Source organism: Mauremys reevesii, linkage group 9 (genome assembly GCF_016161935.1).
Source record: "Mauremys reevesii isolate NIE-2019 linkage group 9, ASM1616193v1, whole genome shotgun sequence".
In the NCBI taxonomy this organism is placed as follows: Eukaryota; Metazoa; Chordata; order Testudines; family Geoemydidae; genus Mauremys; species Mauremys reevesii.
In genome coordinates this window covers 7,845,964-7,866,109 of record NC_052631.1, presented here as the reverse complement: position 1 = coordinate 7,866,109, position 20,146 = coordinate 7,845,964, and the positions used below count along the sequence as shown (strand labels likewise).

Below are 20,146 nucleotides of genomic sequence, written 5' to 3'. Positions count from 1 at the left end.
GCGTTCTGCCAGCTGATCCCCTGGCACAGCGAGTCCCCCACCCCTGGACTGGTTGGCTGGAGACGGGGCTGGTGGACGGGCAGGGAGTTCTCACCCGTGGGCTGGGGCGGGGACGAGTCCGCACGTGTTGCATGTGTGCTGACTGGATTCAGAGGCCCATGCCAACGAGTCCTGCCTCGCCGTGTGCCCACAGGAGCTCCTCCTCAGAGGGCAGAGTCCTCTCCCTTTCCTGGCATGTGCAGAGCTGAGAGCATCCTCTGGCCCCTCCCAGTCTCGGGGCCAGGCCCCTCTTTGCTCAGCTCTCAAGTCTTCGCTGTGGGTCGACATTCACCGGCCCATCAGTGGGGGGCCTCTCTAGGGCTGAAGGAGCCCCCTTTCTCGTCCTCTGCCAGCTGTTAACGTCCTTGGGCGTGACCTCTCCTCTGCTCCAGCAGGGCCCTCTCTGCCCTGCTCTTCCCCCCATCTCTGGAGAGTCGGGGGCCAGGATCTGCTTCCTTCCCACCCTGTCTCCACCTGTGGTCTGGTGGACACCCCCATCAGCAGGCAGGGCTTTCACTGTCCCCTTGAGGCAGCCGGGGACGTGGGGTGCTTGGGGGCTCTGGCACCCCCCGGCTTCCTTCCTGGCAGAAATCCTTTGCCAGGTCATGGAACAAGAAGCGCAGTTTGCCTTGCACGAGCTGCCGGTAGATCAGAAATATCACACTGGGGTGGCTCTGCAGGGTTGTCCGGGAGGCGCGGTCCGGCTGCCAGGCACTGACCTGTCCCAAGACAGAGAAGGGGCCCTCAAACACAGTGCTCCCCCCACCCTGAGCAGTCCCCTCCGGCGTCACCGGGGCCAAATCTGCAGCTGGGCCTCTAGGCTTAGAGAGGAGCAAGGTGAGCTGGGCTGGGCCAGGGCTGATGGGGACAGAGGGGCGGGGGCAAGGCTGGGCTGGGCAGAAGGGGTCTCACCTGCCAGCTGAAGGTCTTCAGGAGCAGGAGGAAGGAGTTGGCTTTCTTGTAGAGCTGCCCCAGGAGGGCAGCCGCACACTCCTGCCTCACATGGCCCTGCGCAGCGGTCACCGCGTCCACCAGCAGCGCCAGGTCCCAGAGGATCTCCTGCCTTTTCGTCTCATTCTGACGGGGACAGAGAAGGGGGGCGGTGAGTGCCTGACCCCAGTGCTGCAGGGACTAAGGGGTGAGAGCCCTCACCCCTTCCCACGTCTCCTAACCCGGCAGCATGATGGGAACGTGGACGCTGGCGTCGCCCCACCACCAGGGGGCGAAGGAGCAGGACTGCCCCCTGCTGAGCCCATGGGCAGCAGCCAGCAAAGGGACAAATATCCCCCTCCCCTCAGGGACTCCTCTGTGTCTGCTGCCCCCTCTAAGATGGACTGAGTGATCATCTTCCCCTTGGGGCCAGGGAAGAGCTGGAACTCCTGGGCTGCAGCTGCTAGAGATGCCCCCCCCCACGCCTGTCCTCAGGGGCCCCCGACCTCACTCACTGTCTTCGTTTTCCATTCCCGGAGGCTGAAGTCCACCATGGGCAGAGGAAGGGGCTGGGTTAGCGACGGGAGCTCCTGGCACTGGCTCTATGGGGAGAGGAGGTGGAAAGCACTGAGTGAGCCGCCGACAGGCCCAGGAGAGCCCAGCCCGTGAGGCCGGCTCTAGGGGCAAGAGAAGGAATTAGCACGGGCTCCGTTAGGAGGAGCGGAGGCAGCACTGGAGCTGTGCCGCACAGATGGCCAGGCAAGATATTTCCCTGCCTTCCTTCCTCTGGAGCTTGTGTGATCCCAGCCTCTCCCAGCAGGGGGCAGGGCAGGCACAGGTGGGGGAGAACCCAGCTAGTCCAGTCCCAGCCTCTCCCAGCAGGGGGCGCTGTAGGGCACAGGGCAGGAGCTCTGGCTGTGGGGGAGCTCCCAGCTGCTCCAGTCCCAGCCTGTCCCTGTAGGGGGCAGGGCAGGATCACTAGTGGGTGGGGAGGTCCCAGCTACTCCAGTCCCAGCCTCTCCCTGAAGGGGGCAGGACAGGATCACTAGTGGGCGGGGGAGCTCCCAGCTACTCCAGTCCCAGCCTCTCCCAGCAGGGGGCGCTGCAGGGGGCAGGGCAGGAGCTCTGGCTGTGGGGAATCTCCCAGCTACTCCAGTCCCAGCCTCTCCCAGCAGGGGGCGCTGTAAGGGGCAGGGCAGGAGCTGGCTGTGGGGGAGCTCCTGGTTCGCCGGGCTGGAGCGTGTCTCCTTACCACTCTCTTCTCCATGTCCTTGGCTTCGCTGATGTATTTCTGGATGAGCCGGTTGTCGCAGACCAGCCGGGCCGGGCTCAGCCTGGACAGCTTGATGTGGAGGAGGAAGGCTGTGAGGAGCAGCAGCCCTGAGAGCAGCCAAAGGGAAAGACGGCATGGGCCAGACTTCCCTGAGGGCAGAGCCCAGCGCTCCAGGGAGAAAAGCTCAAGAATATCCCGGCGCTTGCCTTCCCCCCCGCCCAAGGAGAGCCGCCCCCCCATCTCACACCCAGCGGGCCATTCTCCGGGGCTAGCACAGGCCTATTGTCACGGCTCTAGTCCCCTGGGGCTCTTACCTGACTACGTGCTGGCCCTGCCTCAGTTGCCCTCTCCTGTTTTTCGTGCCCCCTCCCTGCAGCCTGTGGGCTCCCCATTGACAAGTCTCATGCTGGGCCACATGTGTTTCTCCAGCTGTTTCTCCTGCCATCGCCTTCCATCGGGGTAGTCACACACCCCACCCACGACCTGCTGGCGGGACACTGATTCACTTGTCAGCCCTGAGGCCGGCGCTTTAAGTCGAACCAAGCTGAGCTCCAAAACTAAGCTAGTCACCCCTGGCCCACTGCTGGGCACCTGCCTAGCTCCCTGCCCCACGGGGTGTGGGACCACCCATTCCTCCATCCCCAGCCCCTCCTACCCTGCACTGGAGCATGGTCTCTACCGTGTGTGAAAAGGCTAATACAGCTCATGCACTCGGCCTGTAACACGTGTGAAACGGCTCACGTTCAAACTCGGGCCTAAACCTTAACTCCACCAGCCTAGCTCACGTTAAAGCCCACACCAGCTCGTCTACACAGCTTTGACCCCTGTCTAGCCAAGACCAGGGCAAAGGAGGGGCTGGGCCTGACCGCCCCGTGTGAGCCCCCCCCATCTCCACTCACAGCTGCGCACAGTGGCTGTAAAATGCCATCAAACACAAATTCTCCGATACACCCAGACCCCTGGTGCCAGGCAGGGAGAATTGGGTCCTGGGGGAAGGCTGTTCCTTTCCAAAGCAAGTCGGGTCTGGGGAGGGGGGAGGGGATCTGCCAGGCAAAGGGGCGGCAGAAAGGCGAGGAGGAGAAACCGAGCAAGAGGGAAACGGTTTTTAGGTCTGACCCCGGCAAGGGGGCTGGCAGGCCACTGGGATGGATTAACATGTGCGTTGCACCACAGGCTGGGGCATCTCCAGGCAGAAAGTGCCTTAGTGGTTGTGACTGGTGTGTTGAACTGGTCTAGAGTGGCGCCTCCAGCCCTCTACCAAATCAGGCCCCGCTGTGCTCGGCGCTGTACAACCACACTGATTAGCTCACAGTCCAAGCAGACAAAGGACTGGGAGCAGAGCAGAGAGGAGAGGTGACTGGCCCAAGGCCCTGCAGCAGGTCCATGGCAGGGCCAGAACCCAGGTCTCCTAGCCCAGGGCCCTACCCACCAGGCCACATGGCCGATACTGGCTAAGGGGCTTTGGAAGGACAGTGCAGGCTGAAAGTCAGCCTGTTTCCAAACAAAAGCCCTTCCCTGCACTGGAGAGTACACAGCTTATTTCCCGCCCACTCGCAACCGCTTCAGCTTGGGCAAGGCAGTGTCCCCCTGCTATCCCTGCGCTGTTTCACTTTCGGTTTCTCAGCCAGCAGGTGTGGGAACGCGGCAGGGGAAGGCAGAGGCCAGCTGAGACGATAGCGGAACAAACGAGAATATTACAGCCAAAAAAACGATGGTAAAAGCCTAAAAGGACATTACGGTTGCAAAGTCAAGCCCTGCGGCCTTCCCTTGGCCTCCTTGTGCATATGCACTGCGGGCGTCACAGCTGCTTGCTGACAACAGAGGAATAGAGAGACGCAAGACTTCTGGGATCAATTCCAGAGGGGAGTGTGATCTAGTGGTTACAACCCCTTATTTAACAGTCCACCCACCATATACCCGCTGCAGCCTCTCTGCCACCATCTATCTATATCCCCCCCCCACACACAGCCACTCTCTGTCCCCCACTCCTTGCCCGTCCCCTCTCTAACAGCTTCTCTGTCCCCTTCTACAGCCAGTCTCCCTGCATCCCCAATCCTCTCTCCTCTGCATCTGTCCAGTTTTCTGGTCAGTTCCCCCATCGCCTGGGCCCCAGTGCCGAGAGCATCTCCTTAGAATATCAGGATTGGAAGGGACCTCAGTCCAACCCCCTGCTCAAAGCAGGACCAATCCCCAGACAGATTTTTGCCCCAGATCCCTAAATGGCCCCCTCAAGGATTGAGCTCATAACCCTGGGTTTAGCAGGCCAATGCTCAAACCATCCTTGTTCTCAGGCCACAGGCTTGGATGCCATAGCGGCCGCTAGGGTGACCAGACAGCAAATGTGAAAAATCAGGATGGGGTGGGGGATAATAGGCACCTATTTAAAACAAAGCCCCAAGTATTGGGACTGTCCCTATAAAATCGGGATATCTGGTCACCCTAGCGGCCACTGATCGCAGAGCAGCAATTGCAGGCAAGGGCCAGCCGAGGGCGGCCATGCTCGTTTGCCCTCTGGGGATGGCGTCTGGCTGCAGCCTGGGCACTGCGTAGGAGCTGCCAGGGTTGGAGCATGCTCAGTGCAGATGGAATCTTTGGGGAATTTAGCTGCCAAACTCGAACAAAATCTCTTTTGCAAACTGAGATTTTTCAGAGGCTTATAACGTGGCCGAATTGGGGTTGGTTTTCAGAGGGTCAGCAAAAGGCAAATCACTCCCACCAGGGCAACCCCTCTGCCAAATCTCAAAGCCCTACTCCGAAGCTTGGGGGTGCAAAGGCTTCCCAGCCAAACACTTGCAGGCATTTTTTTTAACATGGGCAGAATGACATCCTTTCCTTTAATCTAACAGCAGAATCGTTTTAGCTGAAACTTTCCCCAAAGATTCAGCCGGAGGCAGACCCTGGGCATGGAAAATTTCATCACGAGTGGTTAAAGTGTAGCAAAGAAGGTCTCCCAAAGGGAGGCCATGAGCGATAGGCCACCAGCTCCCACTAGAATTAGGGGTTCTACACCCTGAAACGTTGGCCCCAACCTACTCGACCGTGCCCCTTGGCAGGAGAACTGCACGTATCCACCGCAAAAGTGAAATGGGGCCATGTTTCCTGCTGGGCTCCATCCCCAGGAAGCAGGGCAGTGATAGGGGAGGATAAATGGCTTCCTTTGCTGGCTGTGTGCATCGCACTCCCATCCCACTGATAAGGAGTGTTTGCACCGTGAGCGACTCTGGACACAGGTTCCTCTTCGGTGACCTCGGCACAGGCGCGGACGGGCTCTACGTCGAGGGCAGCGTCACACACGGCTCAGAGCATTTCGGGGAATGCCAGTGTCCTCTGTACACTGCGTCTTGGGAACTCCCGCCTCACCCCGCCCCAGCAGCCACCAGAGGCAGCCACCCTTCCTGCAGTGACAGCTCCGACACCGCTCTGGTGGGGGCCGATTCCCCGCACTCGGAGCCCTGGGTTTCTAACAGAGACACACTAGTTCCAGTGGGGGTCCTGGGCTCGGGACAGGGATTCTCTGGCCTGTGGGTGAGTTCACTCCGCTTGGCCAGTGAGTCTGGGAGCTCAGGAGGCTGGTGCCTCCCCTTGGGAGAGGTTCCCGCTACTCAGCTGCTTTGAGCATCCCAGGCCTTTGCTCTAGTGGCCCTGCCCTGCCCGTCAGCACCCGTCACCCCTGGGTGGGTGCCTGTGACGCAGCAGGGAGTGGGAAGGTTGCAGGGGAGTTTGGCTGGGCCTGTCTGCACCAGGGATGGGAGACTTGGCTTGAGGGAAGGTACCTGAGCAGGTAACATGAGAACCAGGAGGGGGCTTGGAGATCAGGTGACCTCCAGCCCCTGGAAAGAGACAAAGGCCAGAGAGGAGGGGCTGGAGAGTTTCAGTTTGGAGCCGCTGGGAAAATGGAAGGGAGGCCAGAGAGACCTGAACCCCCAGAAGGACCTGACTAAGGGATCCTGTTTATGCCTACAAGGTCTGTTTGGGACTGTGTTCTTGTTGTCTGATAAACTTCCTGTTCTTCTGGCTGGCTGAGAGTCACGGTGAATCGCAGGAAGCCGGGGGTGCAGAGCCTTGTCTCCCCCAAACTCCGTGACACCCCCACCAGCCCTGTCCTGCCCTGCCCCTCCGTCCCCATCACTCCCACCAGCCCTGCCCCTCCATCCCCATCACCCCACCAGCCCTGCCCTGCCCCTCCGTCCCCATCACTCCCACCAGCCCTGCCCTGCCCCTCCGTCCCCATCACCCACATCCAGCCCCGCCCTGCCCCTCCATCCCCATCACCCCACCAGCCCTGTCCTGCCCTGCCCCTCCGTCCCCATCACTCCCACCAGCCCTGCCCCTCCATCCCCATCACCCCCCTAGCCCGGCCCTGCCCCCCCCTTCCCATTACCCCACCAGCCCTGCCCTGCCCCACCATCCCCATCACCCCACCAGCCCTGCCCTGCCCCTCCGTCCCCATCACCCCACCAGCCCTGTCCTGCCCTGCCCCTCTTTCCCCATCACCCCACCAGCCCTGCCCTGCCCTGCCCCTCCGTTCCCCATTACCCCACCAGCCCTGCCCTGCCCCTCCGTCCCCATCACCCCACCAGCCCTGCTCTGCCCCCTCCGTCCCCATCACCCCACCAGCCCTGCCCTGCCCCTCTTTCCCCATCACCCCACCAGCCCTGCCCTGCCCCTCCGTCCCCATCACCCCACCAGCCCTGCCCTGCCCCTCCATCCCCATCACCCCACCAGCCCTGCTCTGCCCCTCAGCCCTGCCCTGCCCCTCCATCCCCATCACCCCACCAGCCCTGCTCTGCCCCTCCGTCCCCATCACCCCACCAGCCCCGCCCTGCCCCTCCATCCCCATCACCCCACCAGCCCTGCCCTGCCCCTCCATCCCCATAACCCCACCCGCCCTGCCCAGCCCCACCGGCCCCAGAACCCCACCAGCCCTGCCCTGCCCCTCCATCCCCATCACCCCACCAGCCCTGCTCTGCCCCTCCGTCCCCATCACCCCACCAGCCCTGCTCTGCCCCTCTGTCCCCATCACCCCATCCGCCCTGCCCCTCCTTCCCCATCACCCCACCAGCCTTGTCCTGCCCCCTCCGTCCCCCTCACCCCACCAGCCCTGCCCTGCCCCTCCATCCCCGGCATTCCCTGGCCCCTGCCCCTTCATTGCCCCCACACCTACATGGCCCCTGCCCCTCCCTCCCCATCAGCCCAGCCCTGCCCTCCTGTCCCAGCCAGCCCCCCCCGAGTCCCACCCGCCCATCCCCAGTGCCCTGGAGCGTGAAAGTCTCCGACACAGACGGGTTGATCCCACTCGCCTCACATCTGGTCCGTGTGACGGGAACAAGGTTGTGAGCCCAGCAGGGCCTGGCCTGCCCCCTGTTGGCCCTCGGTGCTGAGGCTGTTGGAGGCCGGATTCCCTTTCCTGAAGGACTGGGAGTGGGGGAAGCAGTGAGAGATCAGCCCGTGGGGACGGGGTGCTGTGTGTGAGCTGGGGGCTGGAGGGCAGGCTGTGGCACCCCGGGGCATGCTACCTAAAGCCCTGCCCCCGGGGGTTGTCCCGGGCCAGCACAGTCACTGATGTTCCAGGTCTGGGAGGGCCCCGGCCACTAGCTCTGAGCCCTACATCCCCATGGGGGAGAGGACAGCAAGGGCTGCGGCCTCATCCCCGCAGTCACGGGCACAGCCCTGGACACTGGGCTGCAGGGACCAGTTCTGCCCCCTCTGGAGCTTTGTCTCTCCCTGCCCAGGTGTGAGACTCTACCCCGCTCCCCATGGCCAGACTTGAGGAGTGGCCCAGCACTCACGGTTCAACTCCATGCTAAGCTGGCCGTCTCTGTACTGCATCTTCCTCCCCGGGGCCAGCAGCTGCTGTCCAGCTCCCGTCCGGCTTCCATTTAGGGCAGCTCTTGGTGGGGCACGAGGACCGGACCGCGGGGCAGGGGCTGGGAGAGCCCCCGAGTGACGCCACACGGCTCCTGCTGCCGAGTGACCAGAGCAAGGCTTCCTGTTGTGCTGCTTGACCTCCGAGGAAAGGCACTGGGTCACAGAGCGTGAGCCCTTGGGAAGGCTTCCTGCTTCCCCCGGCTTCCTCCTTGGCTCGCAGGGCTGGAGTCCTGAACACGGGCTGGGAGCTCGGAGGCAGCCACCTCGCTGCGCTCACCCGCTGGCGCGCGATACGGCTCGTGCCATGAACCGGCCCCACCAGCTCCCCCTCTGCACGAGCCGGGCGAGGAGCCGGGCGAGCCTCACTGCCCGCTGGGTCTGCGTCTCCTGCCCACAGACTGCGGGAAGCTTAGCGCCCCAAAGCGTGAACGGCATGCAAGCTGGGGGCCCGGCGCTGGCTCCCCACGGCTGGCGGCCCGGAAGGGTGTCTGCTTTGGGCTGCACAGCTGGCCGGTTCCCCCAGAAAGCCCCAGCGATCCAGCCAGGAGGTCAGGGTTCAAGGGCTGCTCTCGGGACACCTGGAATGGAGACGGTGCAGTCAGTGAGCAGGGTTCCCAGCACCCCCTTCACTCCCCCAGCACCGGAGTCCTGCCTGTGGGCTCAGGGCTGCAGACCCCATCCCCACCCCTGCAAGGTCCCCTAAATGACACACAGAGATGCTGATGATCCTGCCCCAGACCCCCGGCATCCACCATCCTGCCCTGAGAGCTCTAAGGGGCCCGTTACCCTCATGTCCGTGTGAGCCAATCCAGCCCCGCCGGGTTCACACTAATGCAAAGAATGGGCAGCCCCATTTCCAGCCTCCCCAGAGCTACCCACAGCCCCGTCCCTGGGCTTTATCACCTACTCAGCTCCTGCTGCCCCATAGCCCTGCACCCGAGCGCCCTCAAAGTGCATCCAGGCGTTGTCCTCTGCACTGGGCCCCTGGGCATCTCTGGGGTCACCCTCGGACTCAGTCGTCTGCCCCAGTGGGGGCGCAGGGCAGAGCTGAGAAGATTCGCGGGAAGGAATCGGATTCTCTGTGCTCAGCCAGCCAGGGCACCTAGCTGATACCATGTGCCCGCCATGTCCCAGCCAAACTAGCCAGTCCGTCTGGAGTCCCTGCCACGAGCGGCTGCTGGAAAATCCCGTGCTGTGTCCAGCCCAGGCGCAAGCAGCCCAGTAGTCCGCGCAGTGGGGAGGGGGCACACAGCTCTAGGGCAGGGCTGGGAGATGTGAGCCTTGGCTGCAGGACCTGCTGTGGCTGGGAGCCCAGAGCAAATTGCAGGTCAGGAAGGGGCAGGGGAGGACTCTGGAGCAGGCACACAGCCCCCAGGCCCAGGGGGCAGCTGGTGGAATCCTTAGGGCCTGGGGAAGGGGCAACTGTGGGGCAGGGGCCCAGGCCTAGGGAAGGGGCAGCCGCGGAAGACGGGCATGAGCCCAGTCCCGGGGACAAGGCGGCCACAGGGGCCGGACAGGGCCCAGGCTGGGGAAGGTTGGCCGTGGGAGCCAGGGAAGGGGCAGCCTGGGAGCCGGGCGGAGCCCAGGGAAGGGGTGGCCGTGGGAACCAAGTAGGGGCCCAGCCCAGGGAAGTGGTGGCCTTCAGGAGCCCAGCAGGCAGGGCCCAGCCCGGGGAAGACACGACCTGCAGGAGCCAGGCAGGGGCCCAGCAGGCAGGGCCCAGCCCGGGGAAGGCACGACCTGCAGGAGCCAGGCAGGGGCCCAGCAGGCAGGGCCCAGCCCGGATGGCCTGCAGGAGCCAGGCAGGGGTTCTGCAGGGAAGTGACTTTTGAGCTATTTGTTCAATGTTAATTGTTAATGAAAGTCCCCCAGGGTTGGTTTAACTGTGGAAAGCCCAGGCTGCCCCCTGCTCGGTAAGAGAAGGGGTGAAACAGAGCCAGCCTGGAGCTCCGAACCCTCAGCTCCCCTGTCCAGGTGGGGGGCCTGTAAACCCCCCTCCACCCCACGAAGTTCTGTCTGGTGAGTGCCAGGATGCCAGTGCAGAATGGGGAGGGGCAGACCCCCCCCTCCAGCACATTCACCCCCAGTGAAGAGCTGCTCCTGCATGGGCAGATGCTGGATATGCCTCAGTGTCCCCCAGGAGGGCCCCATCTGTGCCCCCCAGCGTCCTCGGGGTTGCAGGTGCCTCTTGGGATGGGGTGAGGCTCTTTCTTCACAGCATGGTAGGGCCTGCTTCAACACTGGGATGTCTAGTTGGGTGCTGCCCTGATGCCCATGCACCCCAGCCCCTTCCCCAGGGGAGCTGTCTGCCAGGTAATGACCCATCCGGGGAGGAAAACGAACGCCCGCAGCTGTGCCAATAGCCCTGACACCCCTCAGCTGTACGCTGCCCCCGCCCCTCGGAGCGGGCACCCAGCCTTCCTCTGCTCCAGAGCTCCCTGCACATGGGGCATGCTGCCGGAGATCCCCAGGGCCACCGAGGGTGCCCAAGTGGGGTCAGGGCCCACTGTGCTGGGTGCCCGTCCCACAGAGAGCACAACACGCTCCGGGCCCTGAGGGGCTCAGTCGGAACAGATCTGCAAATCTCTGCCCGCGTGCACAAGTCTCCCTGCAGCTCAGCGCGCCAGCTGCTCCTGGGAGCTGGGCGGAGGGAGGCCGTTTGTGGGTTGGGGACTCCGGGTTCCTAGTATGCATCTTCTCGGGGTCTGGCCCTCTGACCAGCGTCAGAATCCACCCCAGCCGCATGTCGGCTCCTCCGCCCAGGGCTGCAGGAGGAAGCTGTTTGCAGGGCAAGCGCCTAGGGGCAAGGACCCGGCGCTACCAGGCAAAGATCCTGGCAACCAACCACTGACTCACGTCTCTTGCCCCCCCGCTGCCCTGCGTCTGGGAAGCCCAGGGCTGGGTTCGCTGGTGTCTCCTTCCTTTCCTCTCAGACTAGTCCAGCCCACGCTCAGGCACACACAAAACACACACAAAACACACACCTGCACATGCTCACACGCCAGCCACGTGGGCCATTGTTCCCAGCAGAGATGCAGCCTCCCTGGGCAGTTGGATGTGAGACAGACCAGGCAAAAACAAACACCGCTCCTCTCCCATGACCTCCCTCCCCACGACCGACCTCCCTCCCTCCCCAGGGCGTGCCGTGCCCACCTGGAGAGTCGCAGAGGAGCTAGGCGGGCAGCCTGGGATCTGGAGGGCAGAGAATGCGCCAGCAGGAGCTCCGGCCTGGTTCTGAGCAGACGCAGCAGTGGGCCGGCAGGCGAGTGAAGCGCACCGGGGTCAAACACCCCCGGCTTCCCACACACCTGGCCTTGCCCAATGCAAACATTAGCCGAGCTGCAGTGGGCGTCTTTGCCCGGCCTCCTTGCCTGCTGCGGACGTGACGGGCTGCAGGTGCCCTGGCATCAGGGAGTCTGAGCCAGGAGCAGAAGCGCCAGGTCTGTGCAGGGCACAGCAATACCACCCCAGTCCTCAACGGGCTGTGTTCTGTATCTCCATAGTGCCAACAGCAAGTGGGCACAGAGCCTCGGACCCCGCCTCCAAGGGCACCCAGCTGCCACGGGGAGGCCAGGGCCTCCACACTGAACTGGCTTCCTTGTCCTCTTGTTTGAACCCGAAAAGGGAGTCTCTTTAAACCTGGAATTTAGCAGCGGGTCATAAATCTGCCCTCTGCCCTCCCACACCCCGTCTTGGACCTGCCCATGCCCATGGGGGATTCCTCTGCCCAGCCCGTGGGCTGCCAGCAGGGAATAACCCCACAGCAAAGAGCAGGGACCGAAGAGGCAGCTGCCAATCTGCTGCTGGGACCAAATCCACTGAGCGGCCCAGGGGGCAGAGTGCGGATGCTTTAAATGGGGCGACATTTTCCTTTGTAATTAGGGAAACTACATTAATTTGGATATGGTTAGAACCAGCCCCAGAACAGCAGCAACAACAGTAATAACTAACACAGCACCCCAAAGTGTGCCGAGCAGCCCCCTATACAGATCCGAGCACCAGGGTTCCTAACCAGACCAACTGATTTAACAGCCCAAGCCTTGGGCTCAGCAGCGAGACTAACGGGGACGCACCATGCAGAGTCTCCAGCCTGCGACCCTTCTTGCATCCGGCCCCAGAAGCAAAGAGCTCACAACCTCCTTCCAGACAGTGACAGAAGAAGTTTGGGGCGAGGACATTTCAATACCTTGGAATGGGGGGGGGGTTGTTGCTTTTGTGGGTATAAGTTTCAAGCAGGAGCTCGGCCCCTGAACAAGTGATTCAAGGCCCCAGTCCTGCAATGGGATCTGTGTAGCTGGGCCCTTGTAACAACCAGGCGTTAGTGGTGAGTCGAAAACGAACTGCTCCCTGCTGACAGGAAGCATTTCTCCAAGATCTACCTGCCCATATGGTCAGTTAAAGAGCAGACAGGTGGCCACCCAGTGACTGCCAGAGGGGAGACAGGGTCGCAGGGAGATTTACGGCCGGCCTGGTGGAGCAGGGGAGTTATTTCTGAACTGTAGCTGTCTTTGGGGGCGCCCGTCTCAGGTTCCCAGTGGGAGTTGGGGCTGAGGCATCTCAGAAGAAACTGAGCTTCAAAAGGACAAAGTGAAGTGCCGGGAGCAGGGGGTTGCTGTACAGTTCCGGCTGACACTGGGAACACCCCTCGAGGGCAGGATCCCAAAGGCCATGATCCCAAGAGCAAGGGCCAGATCCGAGCGACAGGGCTCCTAACCAGACCCAGACTGATTTAACAGCCTCAGCAGCGAGGCTAACGGGGACGTACCATGCGGAGTCTCCAGCCTGCGACCCTTCTCGCATCCGGCCCCAGAAGCAAGAACTCCAGGCTGCTGCAGGTGGGGTTAGTGCCGGGGAGTGCATGGGTTGAGAGGGGTTTGTTGCTGGATCCTGCCTGGGCAATTGGCATGTTGATCTGCTTTGGGAAGCCCGGTGTTTCGCAGCTCTTCAGGAGTAACGGTCCCTAAGCTCTCTGGCTTCCAGGGCCATCCCTGCAGAATGTGACGTCTGTATAGTGCAAAGAGCTGCATTGTCAGGAGCACCTGGTGTCACCCACCCACCGTAAGCAGCTTAATTGGGAGCGAACTGCACTCCGCGGAGTGTCTCAACTCTAAGGCTGACACCACGCTCCGGCTCCGATCGCAGACCTTTCCCCAGGGCCTAGACTGAGCATTGCCGGCTCTCGGGATATCAGATCCACATAGTGTGCAGTGGAGGGTGTCTGGGCCAAACCCTTGCATGCAGCATTGTGGGGCTGGATCAGCATGTGCCCAACAGAGACCCCTCCGCAGGGCTGTGCATGAGGCAGTGGCTAGCAGGGGGGGAGGTGTTGGGTGACACAGGGGCATTCAGAATAAAAGCAGCCCAGATCCCAAAGGGGATCATCCTTGGGGACAGCGTCGGGGGGAGGTGGATGAAATCCCAATCCGTCCCATGCCGAGAAGGGGAAAACGATGCCAACAGTGTCACTAGCTTGCCACTAGGCGGCAGCAGGTAGCTTCATCTGAAACCATGGGAGTTGGGGGGTCACCTTTGCCTTGCAGTCCTGGTCCTAGGCATCCCCTTGGCCTGTCTGCCAGCCCCATCAGAGTCCAGCGACGTGTGTCCCTCTGGCTCCCCGTATCCCTGACACAGGGACTGGCGGCCAGAGGTCACGGTGTCCTGCTGCAGCCTCAGCTGGATGGGGACAGCTCACGCTGGGCTCTTATAGGGCAAAAACTCCTCACCGGATCTACCAGCCCCGGCCTGCCCCGTCTCTGAGCCGGGGGAGAGCGACTGGGTGCTGGGCTCCCACCAGCTCGGCCCTGTGAGAATGGGGAACGCACATTCCAGGCACTGCCTCTTTGGAGCTGGAGAAAGGACCCAGCTGCAGGGAGTGGGATAGGGGGCGTTCCCCTCTCGAGTCCAATGACCCGGTGTGGCATGTGGGAGCACACTGTGCTGCAGGGAGCCAGGTGGGGGAGCCAGCAGGCAGGGGTTCTCTCCTAAGCAGTTGGCGCTGACCCCAATGCCCCAGCGCAGCACGTGGGGGCGCTGTGAGGCTGCAGGTGCTGCCTTTCGAATGAGACGTGAAACCCATGTCCTGAACCGTCACAGAATCAGAGCAATGCAGGGCTGGACCGGCCCTCGAGAGGTCATCAAGTCCAGCCCCCTGCGCTGAGGCAGGATCAAGTAAACCCTGGAGACCACCCCGGACAAGTATTTGACCAACCTGTTTTTATACCCTCCAATGTCAAGGACTCCACAACTTCCCCTGGAAGTTCCAGAGCTTAACTACCTGGAGGTAGAAAGTTTTTCCTAATATCTAACTTAAATCTCCCTTGCTGCAGATTAAGCCCATTCCTGCTTGCCCCACCTCCAGTAGACGAGGAGAACAGTTGATCACACAGTCCTCATTATAACAGCCCCTGACATATTTGAAGATTGTTGTCAGGTCCCCAAACAGTCCCAGTTTATCTAAACTTTCTATCATTTTTGTTGCTGTCTTCTGGACTCTCTCCAATTTATCCACCTCTTTCCTAAAGCAGTGGCCGGAACGGAGTACTCCAGCCGAGGTCTCCCCAGTGCCGAGCAGAGCACGCCTCAGTGTCTTACAGATGACACTCCTCTCTTACATATTCCCCAGAAGGATCTTAGTTAGCCTTGTTTGCAAATGTGTCACGCTGATGACCCATATTCAGTTTGTGATCTGCTCTAACCCCTGAGCCTTGCCAGCCGTACGACCGCCCAACCACTTTGTAGCTGTGCCCTTGATTGTTCCTTCCTAAGCAAAGTACTTTGCACTTGTCTTCACTGAATTTCATCTTCTTGACTTCAGATCGATTATGTCGAGGTCATTCTGAATTCTAATCTTGTCCTCCAAAGTGCTCACAACCCCTCCCAGCTTGGTGTCATCAGCAAATTTTATAAGCAAACTCTCCACTCCATGACCCAAGTTATTAATGACAATGCTGAATGGACAGACCCTTTCGGGCACCCACTAGATACATCCTCCCAGTTTGACAGCAAACCACTGATAACTACTCGCTGAGGACGGTGTTTCAACCAGTTATGCACCCACCTTACAGTAATTTAATCTAGGCCACAGTTAGCTGGAAGCTGATTCTTCCTGCACGGGGTGAACAGAGCTGCCGCAGGGGAGGGGGCTGGGAAGCGATGACACCATAGGGCTTTGGGTGGCCTCGGTAATAGGCGAAGGAGGGCTACCTGGTTTGAATGAAGGCTCATGCTGTCTCTCCCCTTCCTTGCAGGCCTTGTCTCCTGCCTTCTCTTTCTTCCTAGTCTCCCAGGTGGACGGGGGTTCCGGGTGCCATTACTCTCTCATATGCAGGGGCGACCAGAAGGGTTTGCGCTCACGTGGACGGACTCCTAAAAGCAGGGGCTTTCAGAGACCATGAGCTGAGGACTCAGAGCAGGGGTTCTCACTTGGAGTGTGCCTGTTTCTTTAAGGAAGCTAGGCCTGATGGGAAATAAGCTGCCCCTATAAAGCCTGCTATTTCTACCCCAGCCCCAGCTGTAGTGTAGGCTGCAGGCCTGGTGGGAGCAGGCTGACCAGCTCTGCCTGTGTATCAGCTGGATGGGCACACCTCCAGCAGAGCTAGAATTGCTCCACCTGGCTGCTGGGATCAGCTGTTCTGGCTCTCCCCTCTTGCTGCTCCCCCCCATCCTGTAGTGGTGGGATAGATCCCAGCAAGTGCCCACCTCTCCCCGAGAGCACCCCCTGCCCTTCAGACCACCCATGGATCCTGGTCCCCAGCCCCCCCTCATCCTAGATGCACTCCTCCCCAGCTACAGCTGCCAGCTCCATGTTTGCAGCTCCATGTCCTGCCCGTGCCACTGCTTGGGGCAAGGTGTATTGACCATAAGCGGAAGTCAATCGAGATATGCAAATTAGTGTGTGAAATTTACATAAAAGACCACACCCAGAGCTGCATTAATCTTGGCACTAGGGGCAAGGGCTGTTTGCAGGACAGGCTGCGTTACAGCTGTCCCATACTCCCAGATGGTGCTTCATGCAGCCCCTCATATGATTCTGGGACCCTTTTCTGAGAATCAGGGGGCTTAACCCCCCCTGTCCTGGCTAAACTCCAGCTCTGGGAGATCCCGCTGATCCCAGGAATCGCCCCTGCCTTTCAGAGGGACTGTCCCTCCCTTCCTATCCCAAAGCAATGCCCGGGGTTGCTATTAAACAGCTGCTGGGGTGTCCCTCAGAGGGGGGTGCAGGTCAGTGGTGGGTGAAGTGCTGTCTAGAAGGATGGTTTGCAAAGTGTCTTGGCTGCTCTGGGTACTTTTGGGGGCGTCGGCTATCGAGATCTGAGCCCCCACGGGTGGGCAGATCACATGGGCCCCACAGAGGGGTATGTACTGGGGACCAGTGTTTGTCACCCTGCTTTGAGTGACTTCCTCCTCCTGGCTACGTCTCAGGCCTGTGCTCCGTACTCCCCCGCCCCTCCCTCCTGGAGCTCTCAAGGCCCATGCTCTTGCTAGCCCCCCCTCCTTCAGCATCAGCTCTCCCCTGCTCAGCTGCTGCACCTCAGGGTGCTGGGCTTGGTCCCCTGCTGCTCTAGACTTTTAAGTGGGTGACCTCATCTGCTGCCTTCTCTACACCTGGGGCTCCCAGCCCTCCCTCTCTGCCCTGCTCGCCTCCCAGGATGCCTCGTTTGCTTATGAGAACGTCCGTCCGTGTGGGACGGTGTGAAAAGCCTTACTCAGATCAAGATCTCTCCCCAGTGCTGGGCCAGCAGAAGGAAATGAGGTTGGTTTGCCGCTTGTTCTTGACACGTCCCTGTTTGCTGTTGCTTACAACCCTGACACCCTCTAGGGGCTTACAAATTGAGTGTGTCATCACTGGGCCCAGTATCTCTCCAGGTCTTGAAAGTAGGCTGGGCTATCTGGAATTCCCTCGGTCCTATGTTTGCCCATCTCCAGGCCTCTGGCTCCCCACCCGTCCTCCAGGAGTTCTCCAAGATAATCGCTAACGGAGCTGAGATTGCTCCCGCTAGTTCCTTCCTGGCCCTAGGATGCATTTCATCAGGCCGCCCTGCCGACTTGAATGCATCTAACTTAGCTAAATATTCTCAAACCTGTCCCATCCCTGGCGTTTCTTCCCCCTTGTCGGTATCATTCATTGTTGAGGATCTGGTCACCATTAACCTTTTTAGTGAAGACTGAAGCAAAATAGCCATTAAATCCCTCAGCCTTCTTAATGTCACCAGTGATTAGTTTTCCTTCCGCGCTAAGTAGAGGACCTGCACTTTCCTTTCTCTTGCTCCTAATGTATTTAAAGAACTCTTCTTGTTGGCTTTTGTCCCTTGCTAGGTGTAACCCATGTGGTGCCAATGCTGCAATCTGCTCTGGTTTGGGGGAATGGCTGGGGGCTGGGTGAGGGTCAGGGAATGGGATATAGGCAGGGCCGCCCGGGGGGGCCAAGTGGGGCAATTTGCCCCAGGCCCCGGGCCCTGCAGGGGCTCCCACGAGAATATAGTATTCTATAGTATTGCAACTTTTTCTTACGGAAGGGGCCCCCGAAATTGCTTTGCCCCAGGCCCCCTGAATCCTCTGGGCGGCCCTGGATATAGGGCCTCTCCCTGTGTGAATAAGCTAGGTGGGGCTCTGCCCAGTTGCTGGGCTGACGAGTGGCATATGTCCCTGCTTGGTACCGGAAGCTTTAGCAGAGCCCAAGGAGCGAATGAGCCCCAGAGACCAGTGCCCCCGGGCTGGGCGAGTGCCTCTGTACTCAGAACATGAGTGCCCATCTTCCAGCGGCTATGGAGACGGGGCTCAGGGGCATCGCCTTGCTCCGAGGCCCTGCCCTGCCAGCGCTTGCCCGGTCACAGCTGCTGGAATATGGGGACCAATTGTTCCAGGTTAGAGGAGGCTGGGCGAGGGGCAGAGGGGGTCTTGGTGCAGGTAGGCAGCAGGGGCCCATTGCACGGCTGCTGCATTGGTGACAGAGGGATGGGCGCCACCCTCTGGCACCTGGCATCGTCATTTACACCTGGGCAGAGTGGGTGACAATTGCTCCCAGGCCAGGATTCTCCTCTTCCCCCATGGTGGGAGCCATTTGCACACAGTTTGCACGGGTGTGAATGGCCGGGCCAGGGGCCAGGAATGGGGAGCTGGCTCTGGGGGATTCTTTCTGCAACTTCACTCAAGCCCTTTCTGGTGCAGTCAGGGGCCATCTCCACTGAGCCCTTCCCTGTCCTACGCCCCCCAGCGGTGCCTGCCTTCCCCCGCCCAGAGGCAGCTGGGAGGCCACCCACAGCTGCAGCCCTGGTGCGTTCCCACACTGGCATTCAGGCCAGGATGTTAGCACTAGCTGCAGGGAGAGCTGGGAAGCTACAGGCCACTTCCAGGTGCCTGGGGTGGGGGGAGCTGAGGGGAAGCCCCCAGGCCCTTTGAAGCCCCTGCTGCCATAAAGATCCCATCATAAAAGAGAAAGTCGAGGGGACAAAGGGGATTGACTGGGGGCTGCTAATCTGGCAGCAAAGCAAACAGCTCTGTTTGCTCATGGGCCAGCTGCGCTCAGGGCAGGGCGGGGAGCTGGGCAAAGGGGGCTCACAGAGGGGTCGGGGCTCCCTGCTGCGGGGGAGATCAGCACCAGGAGAGGGGCAGGGAGTGCAGAATGCCATTGCACGAATCTGGAGCCCAGCGCATCCCTCTGGCTTTCTCCTCTCTGGCCCCCTGGGACCTGCCAATGGGGCCGTTCAAATGGGGGTGCAGCTCTCAGGATTCTGCCCCTGGGGCGAACAGGGCCTGTGTGTGTGTGTGTGTTGGGGGGGTGTTCAGCATGTAGGGGGGGTGCAGACAGAGCCAGTCTATGCACGCCCCCCACTCGCGGCTGACCGGCTTCCGCATCACACTGTTCTGCCCTGGAATCTTTGCACCGTACAGCCGGGGCCGCTGGAGGGTCCATCATCCCCGGGGGGACCCGGCCGGGCAGGGAGCTCAGCTGGGCCCCTCTCTTGGCTCACAGCCATGGAGCTCATCAGCACCTCATTGGCCCTGGGAGCTCTGGCCCTGACGAGCTGCCACCCCCTCCTCACGCCGATTTTACATTTGCAAATTGATAATAAACATTCCTCTGGAGGACAAACACAGCCGCCGGCACCTCATTCACGGCCCTACGCCTCTCAGGCTCCCTGAGGACCCAGCTCCAATCCCTTCCCAACCTCCCCCAGCACCCCCCACACACTCTGCCCCCCTTCTCTCAGGACCGGGCATGGAGGGGGGCAGTTTGAAAGCAGCGTCCCCACGGAGAGAGAACCTGCTGCCCGAGGGTGATGCAGCTTCCCCGGAGCCAGGCCTGGTGCTCAGGGGTTTGAACACTGGTCTGCCCGCTCTGTGCAGGGCAGGCCAGGCCCAGGCAACATGGGGGCTGAGATGCTAGGGGCCCCCTTGGCCATGCGAATGCTGCTGCGGGTGCAGCCCCAGGCTGCTAGCGAGTGGGGAAAGCGCTGGGTGGGCTCCACAGGGCCCATAGTGCATTGGACTGCCCCCAGCGGCGCCCAGGTCTGTCCCCAGAGCCGACATGGATCGTTGGGAGCCCAGGGAAGTGGCCACTGCTGGGTCCCACATGCCTCCGTTCGCCAGGGCTGGGGAACGGCACGGCACAGGGGTAAAGAACAGAGAGGAATAAAGCACATGGGGCAGTCCTGGCCCCAGTGTGGGGCTTGCACGCTAGCCCCTGCCCCAGGGAGTGGGGCTAGGCAGTAGCACCCTCCCCCACCTCCACATGAAACCGAACTGGAGCAGCTGGACTCCCCGTCCCATTCGAGAGAGCTGGAGAGTGATACAGCGAGCGCCTGCTCACTGCTCTGTGGGGAAGGGCATCCTTCATTTGATGCGGCTGGGGGGGGCTGCAGCCCCCCACCCATCTCAGTAAGTTCCCAGCCCGAGGCCTGGGCTAGGGGATGTTTGTGGGGGATCGGGACACTGTCTGTCCTGCCACCATCTGTCAGACCCCGAGCCGCCCCAGGGCTCTCCGTCCCGCCATGGTTCTGTCAGACCATGAGCCGTGTCAGGACTCTCTGTCCTGCC

General features: G+C 61.1%; 1 protein-coding gene across 1 annotated transcript; it reads right to left on the bottom strand.

The window, feature by feature from the left end:
* Positions 1–61: 61 nt before the first annotated feature.
* On the bottom strand, positions 62–8,530 carry THPO (thrombopoietin). The gene is made up of 5 exons (XM_039489387.1): positions 8,032–8,530; positions 2,222–2,349; positions 1,485–1,571; positions 952–1,116; positions 62–758 (listed from the first exon to the last, which is right to left on the bottom strand). The coding sequence occupies exons 1-5, from the start codon at positions 8,069–8,071 to the stop codon at positions 537–539; spliced, it is 642 nt and encodes a 213-aa protein (XP_039345321.1). The 5' UTR covers positions 8,072–8,530; the 3' UTR covers positions 62–536.
* Positions 8,531–20,146: the final 11,616 nt, after the last annotated feature.